At 37.1% G+C, this 19,051-nt stretch overlaps 1 protein-coding gene across 1 annotated transcript in view; it reads right to left on the bottom strand.

Annotated features, from left to right (window-relative positions):
- GRID2 (glutamate ionotropic receptor delta type subunit 2) overlaps nucleotides 1-19,051 on the bottom strand; it is a 558,809-nt gene that overhangs the window by 152,258 nt on the left and 387,500 nt on the right. The window contains exon 9 of the mRNA XM_027894516.1: nucleotides 2,494-2,595. Within this exon, the coding sequence (XP_027750317.1) occupies nucleotides 2,494-2,595 (102 nt within the window). The remainder of the gene's footprint in view (nucleotides 1-2,493; nucleotides 2,596-19,051) is intronic.

The raw sequence follows: 19,051 nt of genomic DNA, 5'->3' as shown, positions 1-19,051 counted from the left end.
AGTTCCCCTCAGCATAAACCACACAGAAATATTTTTATTACTATTTATGCAAAGGGGAGAATTCATATTAACTGCAGAGGAGCCAGGATTCCCTGCCAAATGAAACCAGACAATTTCCATTTTGGGGCCATACTGTATTCTCTCATATTCACTAAGAGATTATGTTTTGGATCTGCAGATACGTAGCCCATAATTACTAAATTTATCTAGGGAAAGGAATTAGTAGATGGATATGGATGATGGGAATTGTTCAGCACTTGCTTATTGAAAGACTGCTTTGGGGAAATTAGTCACAATCATTTATCATTTTCAGACTTCAGACTGTTTCATTTCACAGTGAGTATAATGCAGTATAAACCCAGGTGTTGCAATTTGCTATCATCTCAAATTCTACTGCAATTTTTAGAACAAGTCCTTTTCAACCTGAAGGCATAACAAAATGAAATTGGAAGAGAAGAAGGGTTGCTATCCAGAAAGACATGAGAGATTTGAAGTGTTAACAAAAAAATTACCAAATTATTGTTAACTTCTCAAATCTCAATGAAAAAGAAACCTATGAATATTCAAAGGTATTATCTGATTTTAACACAAGTCATCTTGTTTCTCCAGATCAAAATCATACTCTTAGAAACTGGCAGAATTCATAACAGTAACTAATCATTCATAGTCTGTATAGGTTCTTTTAACAGAAATATATTGACTTAATTGAAAAACTGGGAGGAAGATGAAAAGGAAGTATAATAAAGAACAACACTAAAATAAAGTTAACCCGTGAAATCCCTCCTGCACACGTGCCAAAGGAAAGAATCACACATCTTCATCACACAGGTAAAATATAAATTTTCAGTTTTGTCCTATCCAGCACATCTAAAACTAGTGAGGAGACTGAACTGCCATGTGCTCTGTGTTGAAATTAAAATGTTTGTCTTTATTAGTAATATTAATATTTACTATATTAAAATGTTCATATTTATTATTAATATTAATGCTTACTATATTAACACAGTATATTATTATTATTATTTATTACTTCTTATCCTATCAGCATAACTAATTACTTTTTTCTATCTTTGCAAGTTGCTAAATATTCACGCTATGATGACTTGGAAGAAGTCATTATAGCTCTCTGGCAAGCTAACTAAGATAACAAGGGATAAGTAAGAGTGGGGAGAGAGGGAAGAAAGAGAACTAAAAAAAATTCTAAGAATCTAACTTGAATTTATTTTTCTATGCAACATCCACAGATCTTTTTTTGTCAACGATACATAATTATAGTGAATCAATTAATATAAGTATCAGGTAAAACAAAGACCAGCCACTGCCACTGTGATAGTATTTTGATAAACATGCAATGTTCACCCCTTACTACTTTTTCTGTGCATGCACCCTTCTTATTGTTGTTGCTGTTGTTTGGTTTGGTGTTGTTTTGGTTTTTTTGGAGTTTTTTCTTTGTTTGTTTGGCTGGTTTGTTTTGTCTTGGAGATACTATCACAGGAAGTTCTTTAGTATACTAAATGCCATAAACAGACTAGGCACCCTGACAGATAATAGTATTTAAATACCCATAAAATTGCTGGAGGGGTACAAAACTGTTCTGGTACTTTCACTTTCCACCCCTGACTGAGCCTCTTCCTTCATCATGCAATGTCAGCAATGCAACCTGTGAAAACTCCTCATCTTGTTCTTTATAAGCAAGCGGTCAGGCCCTCAGGCACTGAACTGGAACCTAAAAACAGGAGCAGATAGTATCAAAAGGGAAATAGCTCAATATAACCTTTACAGTTCTGCAGCCCTTGGTCAAATTTGTATTTGGGCATTGGTCCAAAGAGGGCTAAAAGTGTCTCTTATTAATTATTATATTAATTTCTTCTTCTTTTTTATGTTTTTCCACTCTAACAACTCCTCGAGCAACAATATGCTGACCTCATAACACGAAGTGCTTTCCTATTCTGGTAGATGTTGTCTGTTCAGCTTTAAACCAAGAACTGTGCTGCAGCTGCTAAATGCAAGATGTTCACAAAGGGGATGAACCTGGCTGGAGAAAAGCCAGGAGGAGACAGTAGATGTTTTACTGAACTGATGTTACTCACCTTAAGTTGACCTTGAATATTTTTCAAGTGCAACAACTTGTGTCACACTGCATTCAGTTTGGTAAGGTAATTGGTATTCAGTCATTTAGAGTTTCAGCTAGGTAACTTCAGCTAACGAGGCATTTGAAGTTGCCCTTTATCAGTTCATACATTTGTGTTATCTAATTTAGAATGTCTCTGTGGAAGAAGTAGGTTCTAATGTGTTTGATTCAATCTGAAGTGAGCTGTACTGCTAAATAATTTTATTTTGTGGAAAATGCTCCATTGTTCTGATATTGATAAGCTTAAATTGGACACTCCAACACCAACTAATTTCTTGGTAAAATGTTGTACTTAATAAAAAGATGGGGCAAGAGGAAGAAAATATATTCTTGCCAGTGCAAAAAACTGAAGATCTGCTTACCAGCACTGTCACCACACGCAGAACCACTCCTCGCATGTTATTCTCCAGCTTTCTGTCTGTTAGTGATCCATTCAGACCAGTGACAGGATTCCAGCAGCCGAGCTAAAAGAGAAAACATAAATAATTTCCTCATTGCCCATAAAAGTTTGCTAGCCATTCTTTTTAGGTGGCTTTAAGTAGAAACATATGTAATAAACAGGACCACCCTCTGGAATCAATGGGATGGAAAATCAGGGAAGGGCTTGTGCACAGATTCATCTTTAAAATGAAAATTAAGCAATTAGGGATATCGGTTTGCACTTTTAAATACCAGCGTGCAATGGATGACAGTATCCAGGACTTGGGGTTATATGCATTTCTTTAGACAAGCTCTGGAAGAACTTCTATATTACTGAAAAACATTTAAAAAGTACTACGGCTGTAGCAATACTTCTACTTTACTTTTAGTTGTACACTAATGAAAGAAATAATAGCTACCATAAGTTTAGCACTCTGTCAGCTCCAGCTCATCCTTCCTAGTGGAACTCCGACAAAAGGAATTACATCAGTTTTAATTAAAGCTTATACTACTACTAATTGCTAATGACACAGCAGTAATTTAAATCCAGGTTAAAAACCATATGATGATTGAGAGAAAGATCATAGGATAAGCACATCACAATATTGAGAAAGAACTGCAGTTGATAATACAGAAAAGAAATTCAGCCATGGCATGGTTTGCATTGGTGTTATAGTATTTCTTGGGCTTCTGTCAACAGAAGCTTTTGCTCAGGAATCTCTCCAACCAACTGCCTTTCAAACTAAGCTCAGTAGATACTGACTTGTAATTCAGCTTCTCTGAAAATATACCTGGCCTACATTTTTATATGATGCTTATCTTGGGTACAGAGAAACAAATCAGTCAACACATATCCTTTAGCATCACATACAAACATAACCAGTTTTGGTTTTGAAAGTCGCTATCCCACTCAGCTAGCCTGTACAATTACCTGTGTTAAATTTAAAACCCAACAGAAAGACAATGACTGACTTCAGAGGACTTTGAAGCAGAGTTTTAATTGTGGCTAATGCCTACGTAAAGCTGTTACACAGCCAAAGAAGCAGACACCTGCAGGTACAAATTCTTGCCCTGAGTTGCCTTCTCCATGGACCTTGCATGAAGTCTTTCCAGGGATGCTCACCTTCTGACTCAGGTAGCTACTCTAAACCTCTAAATCCAGGGGCTTTTCATGTCCCTATTTAAAGGGACGAAAAGCCTTGCTCCCTCTGGAAAACCAAGATTAACATTAGTAGGCTCCTGCTGGGTCCTGGGCCTCTACTAAGACTAGTCTCTTGGAGAATTCAACCCTGCAGAGAAATATAAGACGTAAAACATCTAAAACATTCATGCAATTTGACACAGTCGCAGAAATGGCAATCTCAACCCATCTGAAAGGATCTGTAAAGAAGGAGAGCACCTTTGCTGACTATGCTAGAAATTTACAGAAATGTTGTATATGTGTTTCACAGATCTTTCAAAGTGAAATAGAAAACAAGGAACAAACTTCAAGTAAATGTATTTGACAATTTCATAAGTGGGTAATTTGAAATATTTGTTTTCTTCAACACACCCACTACTTTAGAGCAATTTCCAAACTTTTTAATTTCAATATATTAATATAAATTCTTTGAAGATACCTCCTTAAGAAATGAGTGTCTCAAAAAGTATAAACCATAAGCTTTCTGCAATGATATAGAAGTTAGGTTTGACTCAATGATCTCAAAGGTCTTTTCCAATTTAAATGATTCTATAATTCTGTGTAACCCAAAAGAAGATGGCCTTAAAACAATGAAGTAATTTCTCTCTGCCATTTTCAGAAGCACTCAGAGCTGTTCTAATTCTTGCCATTTTGAAGGCAAGGTTATACTACAGTCAGGGAATGAGCAAGGATAATTATGAGTAATAACTGAATCAAGGATCTACTGGATTCAGAAAACCATCAGAAATCATTGAAAGCAGCAACAGGATACAAGGAGGAACAGAACTATGAGGTATCATATTAATTACTCATCTTGCCAATACCTATTTCTAAATAAAAACAAAAATAATCACTTCTTGGTTTCCTCAGTTCATGTTCCTATCTGATCACAAAGACCACCAACAAATTGTACTAGCCATCTCTGCTTCCTCTGTACCTCCAGAATGTATCTGTTCACAGCTGTTCACAGCAGCATGGATGGACTGCTGACATGTTCCAGGTCCTCATCACTCCGCTGGCAGGGCAACACATCGAGCTGAATAACCTAATTGCTGAAGTGTATTACCTGTAACAATGCAACGAAATGTAGCAGATGTACTTGAAGTATGTGTACTGTGCACTGTATGTGATGAACCACTGCCATCCTATGAAGCAAAGCATTTGGCAGTCTATGTCTTCTGTACTAAAAATATTGAAAACAGCACTGAAGTTCAGAAGAAAACCGGATTAAATTAATTTGGCGATTGTCATTCTTAGTCACACAAAGAAACTAATTAGAGCTTAGATCCAATTAGCATATCCAAATGTGTTGGATGTATAATTACTGCAGAAACTGTGCTGCTTTTGCCAGAATTAAAACCCTAGGAAGTTACTGAAGAGCCTTTGTATTCTTTCTAGGTTAAAGTCCATTTTTAATTATGTACGACTATGTGCACGTATTTATATAATTAAATTTTTAGCCTGACCCATTCTACCATTTTAAGGATTAAAAAAACCCTGCAACATAAGTGAGTCCTGGAAATTCAGCATAACACTGATTTTCCTTTAAAAAAGGCACTTTTTACTTTCAATTACTGTTCATTTAATTTTCCATTCAATTGTTCCTTTACGCAGCACAGTCATGGCAAAGACAAATGTGCAGTGTCTTGCCAACAAAGTTGAAATTGATTTTGAGTGGGAGCTGCTTACTGTTATTAGGAGAAAACAAATCAACATTTATTGATGACAATTTGAGCTTGTCATTGCAGCATGGAGCAAATGTAACTATTGCTGAAACAGCGAGATGGGGGTGATATGAAGCTGTCTCTTCAGCTTTATGTCTTGCCTAAATGCTTCTGCAAAACGTTTGCTGCTTCTGCATTTACTTCCTTTTTCTTTTGTTCTGTCTCTGATAGTTCAAATGAGAGAACAGATCAGACACTAACAGAATCTCACACTAACTCCGGTGAACTTCTGTTGATTGGTGATGGGAACTCTCCATTGGGCACAGTGCTTGTCATCTTTATGCCATATGAACTCTGTCATTTATAGTGCTTTGTACTTCTGTTGCAATTTCTTTTATTTATTCTAATGACAACTTTCTGCTAGAATTTGATATAATTCTGCTAGATTTGATATAATATGATGAAGATGGAAAACTTGACAGTCTTCTATTTCCTTTGATATCTAATTTACAATCTCATTCTGGTCATCCCACCTCCCAGCCTGTTATCCTCTCTGTCATCATTATTGGAATGGGTTTCGCTCTTCTGTTTTGCTGGTAGAGCCAAAAATGTACCTCTCTTCTTTAATAGAATTTTTTTCCTATATGAACAATACATTAAGGAAGTCTTCAATTTGTATATCAATATTAAAATAGGAAAAATCTATTTCATGCGTATTTGCAATTTCCAGGCACTGATTTATAGGGAACTTGGAATGCTAAAATCTATATTGCCTTTATGACAGAGCTTACAGCCAGTTTTTCTCCTATGAAATCAGTGAACTCTGAAGAATAACTGAGAGCTTTTCTTTTTATTTCTGGCAGAGTAAAGAGCAGATTAAAACTGTGTCAATTAATCAAGAAAAGTAAATTGGCCTGGTATGATCACAGTTGAGGACAATCACAGAAATAAGTAAAACACAAATACTGATATGAACTCATAACTTAAGTGCTTGTCACTACATCAAAGTGTAGAGTGTTCTTTTACTTCAATTAATTCAGGAAATATACAGGAACTGGTTCATCCAGCACTGCAGTGCAACCACCTCTGAATTCAGACTGTATCACAGCAATACTACCACCAGTCAAGAGCAGAAAACACTCTAGAGAAGCTGCAGTGGAAATCTGAGAGAGAAAGCAATGTTACCTCTGCAATTGAAATCTGTAAGGACACCAGGATTACTGAGTCCTCTTTATTTCCCTGGCATTTAAAGAAAGAAAACAAACAAAAAATCAAACAAACAAACAAAACCCCAAAGAACAATATCTTGGTTTTAGTATGGACAGCCTGACAAAACATTTCCAGTGGAAATTCCCACCACAGAGCACTGCTGAGGAACGGTTCCATTAGCAGCTTGTAGAGAGCTGGCCACTCACAGAAACACCAGCCTCCTCACCACATGTTCTTCACAAACTCCCTCCTCAATTTTCACCCAGGTCCAACGTGCTTTAGGAACTGACTTTTTCCAAGATGCGACTTCAACAGAAGAAATGTGCGTTAATAATCCCCTTTTCCGTTCCAAAGCATAATAAATTCACACAAATGGAAAAGACACCATGAAGCTGTCACGAAACAGCACTCAGCTAGAAGATTCTGGACTCCAGGGAGTGCTGGGAAGACTCAAAATAGGATGGAAAAAAAAGGGGTTTTTTTGGTAATGTGTGGACTCAGCATTTACAAAATTTTCTAGGACACCAGTTTAGACAAACTTCAAGCAGGACAATATAGAAATTGTTTTGCAAAGAGTATTTCTGATGCGTTTTGTCAGCTGTTGTTTAATAGGACCAGCAGTAACTGGGAAATCAGAGACTAAATTCTAGTGATAAAAGACTATGTCCTACAGAAGAAACACCGTAAAAGAGATCATTTAGTTGTCAATCTGATACTGTTAGTTATGTCAAATTTAGTCAGACACTGTCACCTGGCTAAAAAGTCCTTTCAGTTCAGCTCTCTATCCAGCAACCAACAGCTGGTCAACCAAATCTGCAAAAATTCTGATGGTCAGAGATTTACTAAGGGTCTTTGCACCCTGGGACTTGATTAAAGAATCAAGGATCAGTTTTGTTCTTCATAGCAATTTCCTAATACGATTGGTTAGCAGGAAAACTTTCTGTGTTTAACTGTGTTTAACTTCATTGGAGCCTAGGTAATAGTCAGCAAATAATAAGGTGTTAAAATCAATAGAAAATACTGTGTTCAACGAATTGGATAATGTATAGAAGCACTTGTTTCTCCTGTATTATTTGTGGCAAATCTATATAGTTCTGTGCATTTAGTTAATTATTTTGTACAGTATGTTTTATTGCTTTAATTTGTCTCTGGACTAGAAGGAATGCCTGCCCCTGGACTTGTCCTGTTATTTTCAAGCTGTCAGGAGAATTTAAATACCCAAATTTAGTTTTATATCCATAGGGCTAAGGATTACAACTGCAGCAGTCATGGTGGGCTATTTGTTTTAATAACTGATCATAGACACAAGTGCAAGTGACCTAACTAAGAATTTCTTTCCTCAAAGCCAAACCACCTGGCAGAATAAGGCTACAGAGAGTTAATAAAATATTTTGCTTTGGGCACTGCCTAAATTTCCTTTTCTTACTGAACCGAAATAAAGGAGCTAATGGAAAGTTACCTGCTGGTAACCTGCTGTTTGTTTGCCTACTAGCTCCTGACTCAGTGTTTTCTCAAGGCCCCAGATTGGTGCCAGAAGTTATAATTGGATGTTTTAGACCACTGATAAATGTTGAATTTATGAGGAAAACAGCATAGACTGCATAGCTGTTCTCACACTGCATGCTCTACTCACAAAGCTCATACTGAGTGCTTAGGCCAAGCTTCTAGAGGATCACTAACGGTATGATTTTTGAAATGTATAGTAAATCACCACATCTCACAGAAAATGAACCATTTCGCCAAGCCAGTGGTGTCATTCTAATGATCCCTCACTTTTCCCCTGCTTCATCTCTAGCTTACTTTCTCTATTATTATTTTCCCTTTCATTTGAAATTTGGTGGTTTTAATTTACCGTTTCTCAGTTCTAAGTGTCATCTCTTTTTTATCTTTGGAAAATACCCTTTTTCCTTATTTAGTCCTCTCTGTGAATATGGTGCTCCCAGCAGTTCTCTAACCTGTAGTTATTTTCCTCTTTCCTATATTGCCATTTCACTGTGTACTCTGAGTGTACTTTCTTTCCTCTTTACTTTTTCCCCCCTTGATCTTCCTTGCTGTTTCCTGAGCCTTTTTTTTTCTTTTTCTTTTTTTTTTCCTTTGTTTGTTTAGGGTTTGGGTTGGTCAAGGGACCTAATTTTTTTCTTCATCCAGCTTTGACTCGTCTTTCAAATCACTTTGGGTCTTTCCCTGTTCTCTTTATCCATGGATCTCCTTTTCTTTCAGTCAGTCCTCTCAGGAAATTTCCCCCCAACTCCTCATTCTCCAATTGTGTTATGAGGGAGATGGGACTTAAAAAATAAATTACTGTATAGCCATGCTTCTTTTGCTTTCACCTTTCATGTTTTTTTTTTCACTCCTGTCCCCTGACATCCTTACACAACTCTGAAGAAAAGGCCTAGACAATGATAATAGCTGGTCAGATGGTGATCTCTTTTTCCACTATCTCCATATTTCAATTAAAGTCAAACACTCAGAAAAGCCTGTTCTTGACCCAATACTGACCTCCCCCCTTTGCAACCAAAGTTCTTCATAATCCTAGAGTGAAACTCATGAACATCACTTTTATTTTACACTGAAACCTTGCTGTATGAATTATACCAAGTAAGTTCAGGTTTGTATACAGTTTAAATACACCACTTTGATTTTTAATTACAAATTCTTGTCTCCTTCCTCATTAAGTGTATTAAAGAGTTTAAAAGGATTTCTTTTATCTAAGTCAGGTAACATCTGAAAAAAAACCCAAAACATTAAAATCAGGTTTTATAATTGAACTTGGTCCATTTTGTCAACACTGCATCTTTAGGAAATCAAAGAGAAAAATTTTCCAGGTTACTACTCCAGCTTGTATTAGATCATAATATATAAGCTTTTCATTTCATAGTAAATCCTTTCATCAAAGCTATTTAATGAAAAATATTGTTTTCCACTGTGGTGTGTGAAGCTCCCTTTCTACAGATAGCAAGAAAATGCACATTTCAGCTTCTCATCAGTTCCTTGAGAGTATATAAACTTTCTTCGGCAGACTTCCAGCTTTCCCTTCAGCTTAGCAAGGTGCTTTTTCAGGATTTGAATTTTCAGAAAGGTTTGTCAAAGTGGAATATCAACAAAACCCATTTGCTGTTACAGGGCTTAAAAATTCTGGGGGCAGCATTCTAGTAAGAAATAAAAGCTGTAACAGGACAGAGCAAAACCACCAGTCTCACTTGGAGAGAAGTGAGTTTATGGAGCAGGATTCTGGATAAACCCAGTCCAGTAAACCACATAAGTGAATCCTTCAGAGTAGGGTAAACTGGGCTATACTGAATGCCCTCTTTCTGCAGCAGATTGCTGCCAGTGCTGAGCTCCTCGGGTACCTCCACACTGCATTGCAGTCAGCCCTGTGAGCACCACATGCTGAGAAGTACCTTGGCTTTTTTTTTTTTCTGCAATGAAAATGTCCTTTCAATATAATCTGGCAGTCAGTTCTTCAAGTAAATCCACACGGAGAATTAGGCACTGGATTCATCACTCTCCAAGGAAAAGAAAGGCTCCTGTATAGTTCCACCCCAGGAACTGCAGTAGCAGAAGCAGTGGTACAAGTAGTGATTATACTAAAGAAATCTGTGTTTATTTTAAAGGCAGTTGACAAGGAACATGTGTTCAAGTATAGTTTACATGGGGCCCAATGAGGCTACAGAACATCTGGACTAATCACAATGGCATCTCTTTAGCCCTATTTTTGAAGTGTAACAAGAATTATCATACCACTGCTTGCACAGAAATGCATCAAGGAACTCTACATCTAGTTCTCTCTTCATATGAAGTATAATGTTAGAATTTTTTTCAGGCATAGCATATGAGAATCTCCGTTTTTCTTTGGCAGGCTAAAGGATTTTAAATGAAGCAATATTTCATTTACTATTACTATTTACTCAAAGGTAGATTTATTTACTTAGTTAGCTACTGAATGCTCACTGACCAGTGCTGCTGCTGTCATTTTCCTTATGAATGAAAAACAGAGTTGCATTCACAGGAGTTGAGGCGAAGCCATATGAGGAGCAGCTGAGGTCACTTGGTTTGCTCAGTCTGGAGAGGAGGAGACTGAGGAGAGACCTTATTGCAGTCTACAACTTCCTCTTGAGGGGAAGAGGAGGGGCAGACACTGATCACTTCTCTGGGCTGACCAGTGACAGGACACAAGGGAATGGCCTGAAGTTGTGTCAGGGGAGGTTTAAGTTGAATATTAGAAGGTTCTTCACCCAAAGTGTGGTTGGGCACTGGTACAGGCTCCTCAGGGAAGTGGTCACAGCACTAAGCCTGACAGAGTTCAAGAAGTGTTTGGACAATGCTCTCAGGCACATAGTGACACTCTTGGGGCTGTCCTATGCAGGGCCAGGAGTTGGACTCAGTGATCCCAGTGGGTCCCTTCCAACTCAGCATATTCTGTGATTCTGTGACTTGGGGTAAAGGGTGGGAGATGTTCCTAGAATGCACACACCATAAAAATACATGTCCTGAAAACCTTGGAAATAGAACAACCTCATTTTATATTTTACTTACATTTAGCATCTTTGGCATTTGTACATAATTCTTAACTTCAGCATGTAACACAAAATAAGAGAAAGACACAGAAAAACACCTCCTTTCCTTAGTCAAGGCACTGATGTACTGACATGAAAACACTACTTCCAAATCCCAGACACAAAGTCAAAGAGAGGAAGCTGTGATAAGATAGTATTTTTATCCCAAAAACTGTGGGCTCCTGTTTCCTCGACATATTCAGCCTCTCATCACCACCATGACAAGCAAAGGAATTAGTATGTAGGAATTGTGAGAACACAGACCAGTGTTCAGTAAAGACAATTTCTGTATCTCTAAGCACATTTGTACCTGTCTAGAAACTGTTCAAGCTTACACAACATCAAAGTAGCTTACACTTTCTGTTTCTCAGCACAGCAGAGTTTGCCAGCTCCTTCTTAAATGTAGTACAAAGGAAGATCTGACAAAAGCATCTCCTATCCATACATGCTAGTGCAACATGCTTCCCAAGAACAGGGGCTATGAAACACTTGCTCACAAAGCATCAGCACTAACAAATAAATATTAAAAAAAAAAAAAAAAGAATAAAAAGGAAGAGAAAAAGACATATAAAAGCCGATGGACAATGGAGCATGAGAAATTTGCATGAAACAGCAATTTAAGTAATTTCCATTTTAAATGTTCATATGTGAAGGCACTCTGGAGAATGCCTAAAGAATAGAGAGCTTTGGTGAAAAGGGGCGAAGCAAAACAAGTTGTTACTCAAATATTGCTTTCAAATGTCTCACTACAGAGAAACTAACGTGACAATGCAGGAAGAGTAGCACTAGATGACAAACTGCATTCCACTGATTCTCCAGATTCGTGTGATGCTTAAATGGGAAACACAGAAACGGAAACAATCTTTGCTTACACGTAGATCAATACTCTGCTTCTAAAATCAAGGATTTATTCTCAGTGTTGGCAGAAAAAAAGAGGTCTGCTAAGTTGGGAAAGTCACTTGACTCTGGATAGTAAATCAAACCCTCATTTTGTCACTGATAGGTTAGAAAATATTACTCCAGTATAACCCATGCTGACAGGGTGGATATCTAGAGAGTCACTAGCTTTCAGTGTATTATGGAACCAGATATCACAAGTGATTTACTGGAACTTACATTTCTGAGAGTTTGCTAGTAAAGGAAATAAGAGTGTTTTTTCCACTCCTTCAGCACAGAGCAGCTTTCTTAGGAATCGGAACTATCAAGAAAGAAATAAAAAAAACTTGGCACAGCAGTGACCAAACAGAGTCTCAGTACCAGGCCACAGCTAGAAGAAACAGCAGCTTCTTTTGAAGGCTGTTTGTTGATCTGGACGCTCAAGGCAGTGGAGAACAGAAAGGTCAAGAGCAAATTTGAGGAGGTGGTGGTGGCCAAAAACCCAGATTACAAGAGGCAACTTCTTCCCTCTAAATTCAACTGCAATGAGAGCAGGTGTGTTCACCTAGAGTCCTAAAGATCAGCAGAGGGGCCAGGAGCACTGATCACTGGGAAATCTTTGAATTAGTAGTTCATGGTCTGGTTCATACCAGGAACCCCTCTCTCTGTGGGGTCCAGATAATACTTTCTAAATTTTTTCCTGCAGATGATCTAGCCTTAGTTGCAAAGCACAGGTCTTTTTAGAATCAATAAACTGTTACTGAAATTACCTTTGTTCTAAAGGCCATGACAGAACTGCTATGCTGATAACCAAATGCTATACTGATAATGATCAAAAGCAATTCTCTAACTACCAACACTATAAACTGACCTTCAGCACACACAGTACATTCAGCTTCTTTCCTTTCTATATGCCACAGGGCATTTGCTACATCGTTAGGTAGCAGAAAGGCTGTCCCTAAAACAGCTCTATGCTCCTATGGCCTTCTGATGATGCCTCCAGTGACTCTTCAGAGGCATCACCACCTTACCACCAGGAAAAGTGTAATTCTGATTGCCCACTGGTTTTTCCTGGGGGTGGTGATGTAGATCAATCGCATCTGAGAGCTGGCCTGTACAAAACCTGTTTAAGATGTCCATGTTACACTTGTGCACATTACACAGCATCCATGGCTCAAGGCAAGTTTGGAACCCACTGTTTTTACTGCTAATCAGTGCTCCACAGAAGAGGATCTAAACCCCAGCAGGATCTGCTAGTAGCCAGTTCAATGGAAGCACATAGAGGAGTGGGTAAGTCTGAATTAAAGAAACAGAGGCACACATGTGAGTAAATTTCATATGCTGAAAGGAAATAAGGTTGGCAATTGAAGAAGGGCTCATATGAGTAGTATTAGTAGTATAAGCAAAAAAGTGAAGCATTTATGTACGCCTCTTATTTCCTACTGAAAAATTTGAAAAACAACAAAATAAAACAGCATTACAGCAGCAGGCTGTGACTCTCCAGTGCATAAAAAACTTCTCTGAAAATCAGACATAAAGTTTCTAAAAAGTCTTGGTAAAGTCATAACAAAATTCCTTCTGCTTTACCATCAGCTGGACAAAACCAAAGGTTAAAAATTTTTGATAAGGAAAAAGCTGTGTTTTGCCTACCAAGACAAATATTTTTAGTAGATTGCTCTGCAGATAGCCTGAGTGATGTTATGAACTCATTGCTCCATACAGTGCAAGTATTTGCTCTTATTATGGTAAAAAAGCTTGTTGTAACAATCCACATATCAAAAACATTAAATGGCAAATGATATGCTGTAGAACACCTCAAGATTTAAATATAAGATCCTAGTGGCAAATAGCAAACCATTAGTTTAAAAGATGAATCGATACTTCTAATAAGCCCTCTCTCTGAAATAGCTGAATCACTAAAATACATTTTTATTACAAATGGAAATCAGTGCTTTAATGACAATGGCATTTGCCACAAAAATAGATTACCAATATATCTTAGTAATTAAAACTACAGAAACACATTATAAATCTGTCTTGCAAAGGGTGGAAACTATATTTGGTAGTATACTATATTCCCACAATAGATCCTTTTTAGCATACACAGTGCTGAAACTGTGTAAAGAAACTAAGAACTTTAAGTCACTGAGATTCTTAGTTTGATACTGCAAAGATCCTTCTAAGAACATATTGGCATATATGGCAGTGATTATTTAACCAGCTAAGTAGTAATACCGTGCTTATCATTACAGTGTTTCTGGGATTTAATTTTAAGGGATAATATGTATGTTAAAATACGTATTTAAAAATCATCTTTCCATTTGAAAAGATCTTCTACTTTTAAGAAAGAGAAAAATGTCTATCTTAATATTACATTAAGAAATCAGCAACTGGGTGCAAATTACCTTCTTGAGCACATTATAGCTACTGTATTTCCCCTTATCACTTGCTGCTTCCCATTTTCAGCAGCACCCACTTGATATGAGTGTAAACTATCCGAGGTAGGAAATATATTACTGTATGCATTAGTTACCTATGTGATGGTGCTTTTTACTGTAATCATAATTAACATTGGAGATATAGCTGAAAGCAAGTCTTTTGCCCTCATTTTCTCCTGATTTTCAGCTCTACCTTGTTTACATTGCCTGTCTGATAGCTATCTGGCTGTTTCTCCTGTAAAGCCAATTACTGAGGGGCTGGAAATGTCCAAGAATTCTCTCTCATTATGATTCACCTGTGAATACGCCAGAGTCACAGCCTTTATGCCATGCTGATGAAAGTAAGCCAAGCTCCTTCCCATATGAGAAATTTCTTTCACTAAGAAAGTTGACTTAAAAATAGTAATATCCCTCCAAATGTTAGAGTCCAAAACCAGAATCCTGGAGTCCTGTTTCTCAACAGCCTGTGTGTACCACTGCATTATCTTCCAATGAACACTGAAAGCTTTTCACTGGGGACACTAATCATCTTCCTAAGAGTAGGTCCTAAGGTCAACAGCTACACAAGAGAAGGTATAAGTATCTGCAGGACTAAGATCGCTTGTTTGAAAGCTGACTCTTGTCTGAACTACTCTTGTCTGAGCGTTCATCTCCATTATAGTTCTGACAGAGAATTTTACTGCTTTTCATAAACTTAGAAAAAAGACATTATTATTATAGTGCCAGACTTTAACACAAACTTCCCATTGTTATTTTTTAATTTTTTAAATTATTATTATTTTTAATATCATGGTCTTTCACTGTCAGACTAACCCCCATCTTTGCAATCCCACGTAATAGCTGTAAGTCTCCCGTTTCAGGCTAACGAGAAAAAGAAAAAAAAAAAAAAGCCAAAAGAGCCTATTACCTGGTGTGGCATCTATCCATTGTATAAAGCAGAGATGGAGGCTATTAGTCTGTCAGCATTAGTTCAGATTTAAACACTTTACTCTAGACACTTTCATTAACTGTGTTGACATAGCTATCTATTACTCATTTAACCTGCACTTCATTGCACTCCTAATATGCAGTCAGGTTTTGCAAATGTGAACCTGACTATAAGGCATTTGAGGCTGGAGTCTTGGCTGGTGTAAGACAGAGTACTTTAGTGAAAATAATCCTCACTAGTCTAGATGAGAATTCAACCCTATCTCTACACCTGCAAATGCAACTATATTTCTTCTTAGAATAGATCCTGAATATGTCTCCATTTTTAGTACAACACCTGGGAGTTATGCTCAGCTCACTTTTCATTGCATTAAAACACTCATTAAAATGAGAATTTGTACTGTTATAAGAAATATAAATTGCCTCTATGTAAGATGCACTAAAACTAAGTGAATAATTCATCTATTTTTATATACAAACTTATTCATGGAATAATATCCTATAATAGCTCCTTTATGGAGATTACAGGCAGTTTCTCCAAAGCATTCAATAATCAGAAAGCTATGCCAGTTTATTTGCCTGGACATATTACCCTTACAGACCATCTTTTTCTCATGATTGATCTGTCAGGTTTCTGGCGTGAACATCTGCATTTATCAATTCAATTCTTACCAGCTTCACAACCCATGAAAATACAGATCACATACTTTATAAAGAAAGTATGAACAGTAACTTAGAGTAAGCATTACACAGCCCATGATAGTCCTACTCTTAGTAAAAACTCAGAGGTTTTAACGAATTTAAGTTCCTTGAACAATCAGAACCAAGTCCCTACATAAACAAGCTATTGTACGTTCAAGCCTGGCACCTGAACATGTCTGGTTATTTTGTGATTTTTTTAAAGATAGATTTGGAAATTCAGAGTACTATATTAAACTATAAAATATTCACTAATGTCCTTCTCCTCCAGCTAATGGGATTCATAATTTTCTCACTTCAGTAGCTAAAAAAGTTTCCTCAATATTTCTTTCTGTTAGTTCTTATATGCTATTTCCCTAATGAAAACAAGGTTTAAGTCACTCCAAGAGGTCTATTCCTACCTTCAATGCACTGGTATCTTTTATTTCCACCTCCAGAAACATATATTAGGTTCATACCTCTTTTGAAAAACATTCTCCAATCAGCCCAGTCTATTTCTGTGCTAATTATCACTATGCTCGGAATGACTATGTTAAATAGATAACCTTAACATATATAACATATATTATTTTGAATTGTATAGGCTTCTGTCTCCCTGCTCACGTATAAGTGTCATTGTAGCTTTGCTGGCGTAATTCTAGGAACAGGATAGGCTTGAAAAGAGAGGCAATATCTTCCATTAGACCCAGAAATATAGCCAGGGGAGAGAACAAGCTTTGAGCCCAGAAATCTAATGAAAGTCCTCTGAGACAAAAACCTTTCTTGTTTTTCTTCCAGCTGTATTATTTGGTCTTATAAAAGATATAACCTTTTCCCTGTAGGCCTGACTGTCCTTGGCTATAACAGATTACTTAGGATGGAGATAGGTCAAAAAGGAGTTGTAGAACAACAAACCAAAAAGCCAAAAACACGGTTAAGGAAGGCAAAACCATGGCATAGATAAATAGCAAGTCCTTACATAGAATAGTCTGCTGACAGTCCTGAAGATGGTCTCTTCAACCTCAACACCGTGATAGGATTTCTTGCCAGGGTTACTACCTCTAGACCAAAACACAACAATCAGCCTTTTGGAGAGAATGCACGGGTGAGTTGCTAATGGGCACACTGTCAGCCATCTGCAGAAAGCAGGCAGCAAACTGGATGTGTGCATCTATGAGGTTTAAGGATATAAAGGTACTGAAAGAAGGGCTCCCCATGCCTATCTGTAGCAAAAGGAAGGCTATGGAATCCTTGCTGATCCGTAGACAGGGGACCCAGAGACAACAAGCACAGAAATAGCTGAGGGAAATGCTTTCTTTGCCTGAATCAAGGTTTGTTCCCTGGCTTTCCAGCTCCTGCACCTTATGCCAGAGTCTGGGGCAATCAAGTACTACCCACGACATAGGAAAATCAATGAGGATATGCTTAAATAAGAAAATGAGTCCATGGGACTCATGGTATATAACTGATAGGGCTGAGGGAGCTACAAAACTCTGATATTTGAAAGGCCATAGTGATTGGAAAAAGGCAAACATTATACCTATCTTGAAAACGTAAAAGAAAGAAGACCCAGCGAAGCAAAGACTGGCCAATGCAACCTCAGTTCTTCGAGAGATTATAAAGCCCTTTCCATCTGAAGGTGATGCTCTCTGGGGATCAAGGCAGGACATTCTATCCATGTGCTTCACAGGCAGCTGATGCTTTTGAAATGGGAAAGCAAACTTCTGTAAGTAAACTGAAGAAAAAGGGTGGAGATTTAAAAACCTCTCCTTCATCGAAGCAATTTCTATCTGTATCATACATCAGAACAATCCTCTTTTCCTGTAAGACCCTGATCCTTTAAATCCATTTTATCCATTAATCCAGATTGCTTTTTATAGTAGAAAATTCTGCAAGTTTTATCAATGATGGTTGTCTAGTTTCTTGAAGATTGATAACAATATTTAAAAGGAAAACAAGTCAATTTTCTTGAATATGAGTACACCTCAGAATTATTAGCATCTGTAATACACAATCATAGCCTGAACTGATGTATTCCCGGAAAGACATAATAGATGGAGGTTTAATCAGAATTTATTAAGGTCACCCTACAATTTGTGCTGTGAAGCATCATTTTTTCATTTTCTTGATTTGGCAATTTGAACTACACAGGCTGAAGTTTTCCATACCAGATGTCAGCTTAGGATAAAATAAACTATCATGAATTATACAAATGTATCATTTGAATTACAAAATGTGGTGTTCAAAGAAATTGGTAATTTTCTAATTTTTGAGTTGTAGCCAACTTTAGAAATGTTTTTAACTCCTTTTTATTTTTAAAGTGATAATACAGTAGGTAGTGTTTTAGCACAACTTCTACCAAGTTTCTACTTGTTTAACACTTTCCAGATGGAAAAGTTCCAGGTTTTGTCTAGGAATGATTTTTTTTAAACTAGGGCAAAATTTTTCCAACTCTGCAAAAGAAAGATTGCAGGGAAAAAATATTCTCAAAATTAAAAAAAAAAAAAAATCTAAAGGTGTCATGACCTACTTTTAACGCTATTTGCAACATGAAGCTCAATTCAGCAAGGAAACAGCCTGTGAAAACTTTGCATGTGGTAGCTTTAACCACTTCTGAGATAGGCAAACAATTCACCATGTTCACTTTTATACTGTCCTACAACTCAGATGCTACATGATCTTGTTAATATCTGGTTTAGACAATTTTTTAAAATCTCACTAATATGCCTTTTCTTGACAGAATAGGACAGAAATCCTAATTCACAGCTCAGAACACTAGAATTAGAGCTTTAGAATTTAGCAGGCCTTTTAGAGACTGTTTTCAATCATACCACAAAAGGCACTTTTAAGAGAATTAGCACTAGCATTGAAAACCTGAAATTTCCTGTGGACCGTATAAAGCTGTTTCTGACAGCTCAGATAATGGCTTGCTACTCATCAATCATAAAAAAATAGCAACTCACAACACTGTT

Source organism: Empidonax traillii, unplaced genomic scaffold (assembly GCF_003031625.1).
Source record: "Empidonax traillii isolate 1590-97213 ecotype Southwest subspecies unplaced genomic scaffold, ASM303162v1 scaffold431:size823745, whole genome shotgun sequence".
Lineage (NCBI taxonomy): Eukaryota > Metazoa > Chordata > Aves > Passeriformes > Tyrannidae > Empidonax > Empidonax traillii.
The sequence above is the reverse complement of the archived record's forward strand: the minus strand, read 5'-3'. Positions and strand labels throughout refer to the sequence as shown.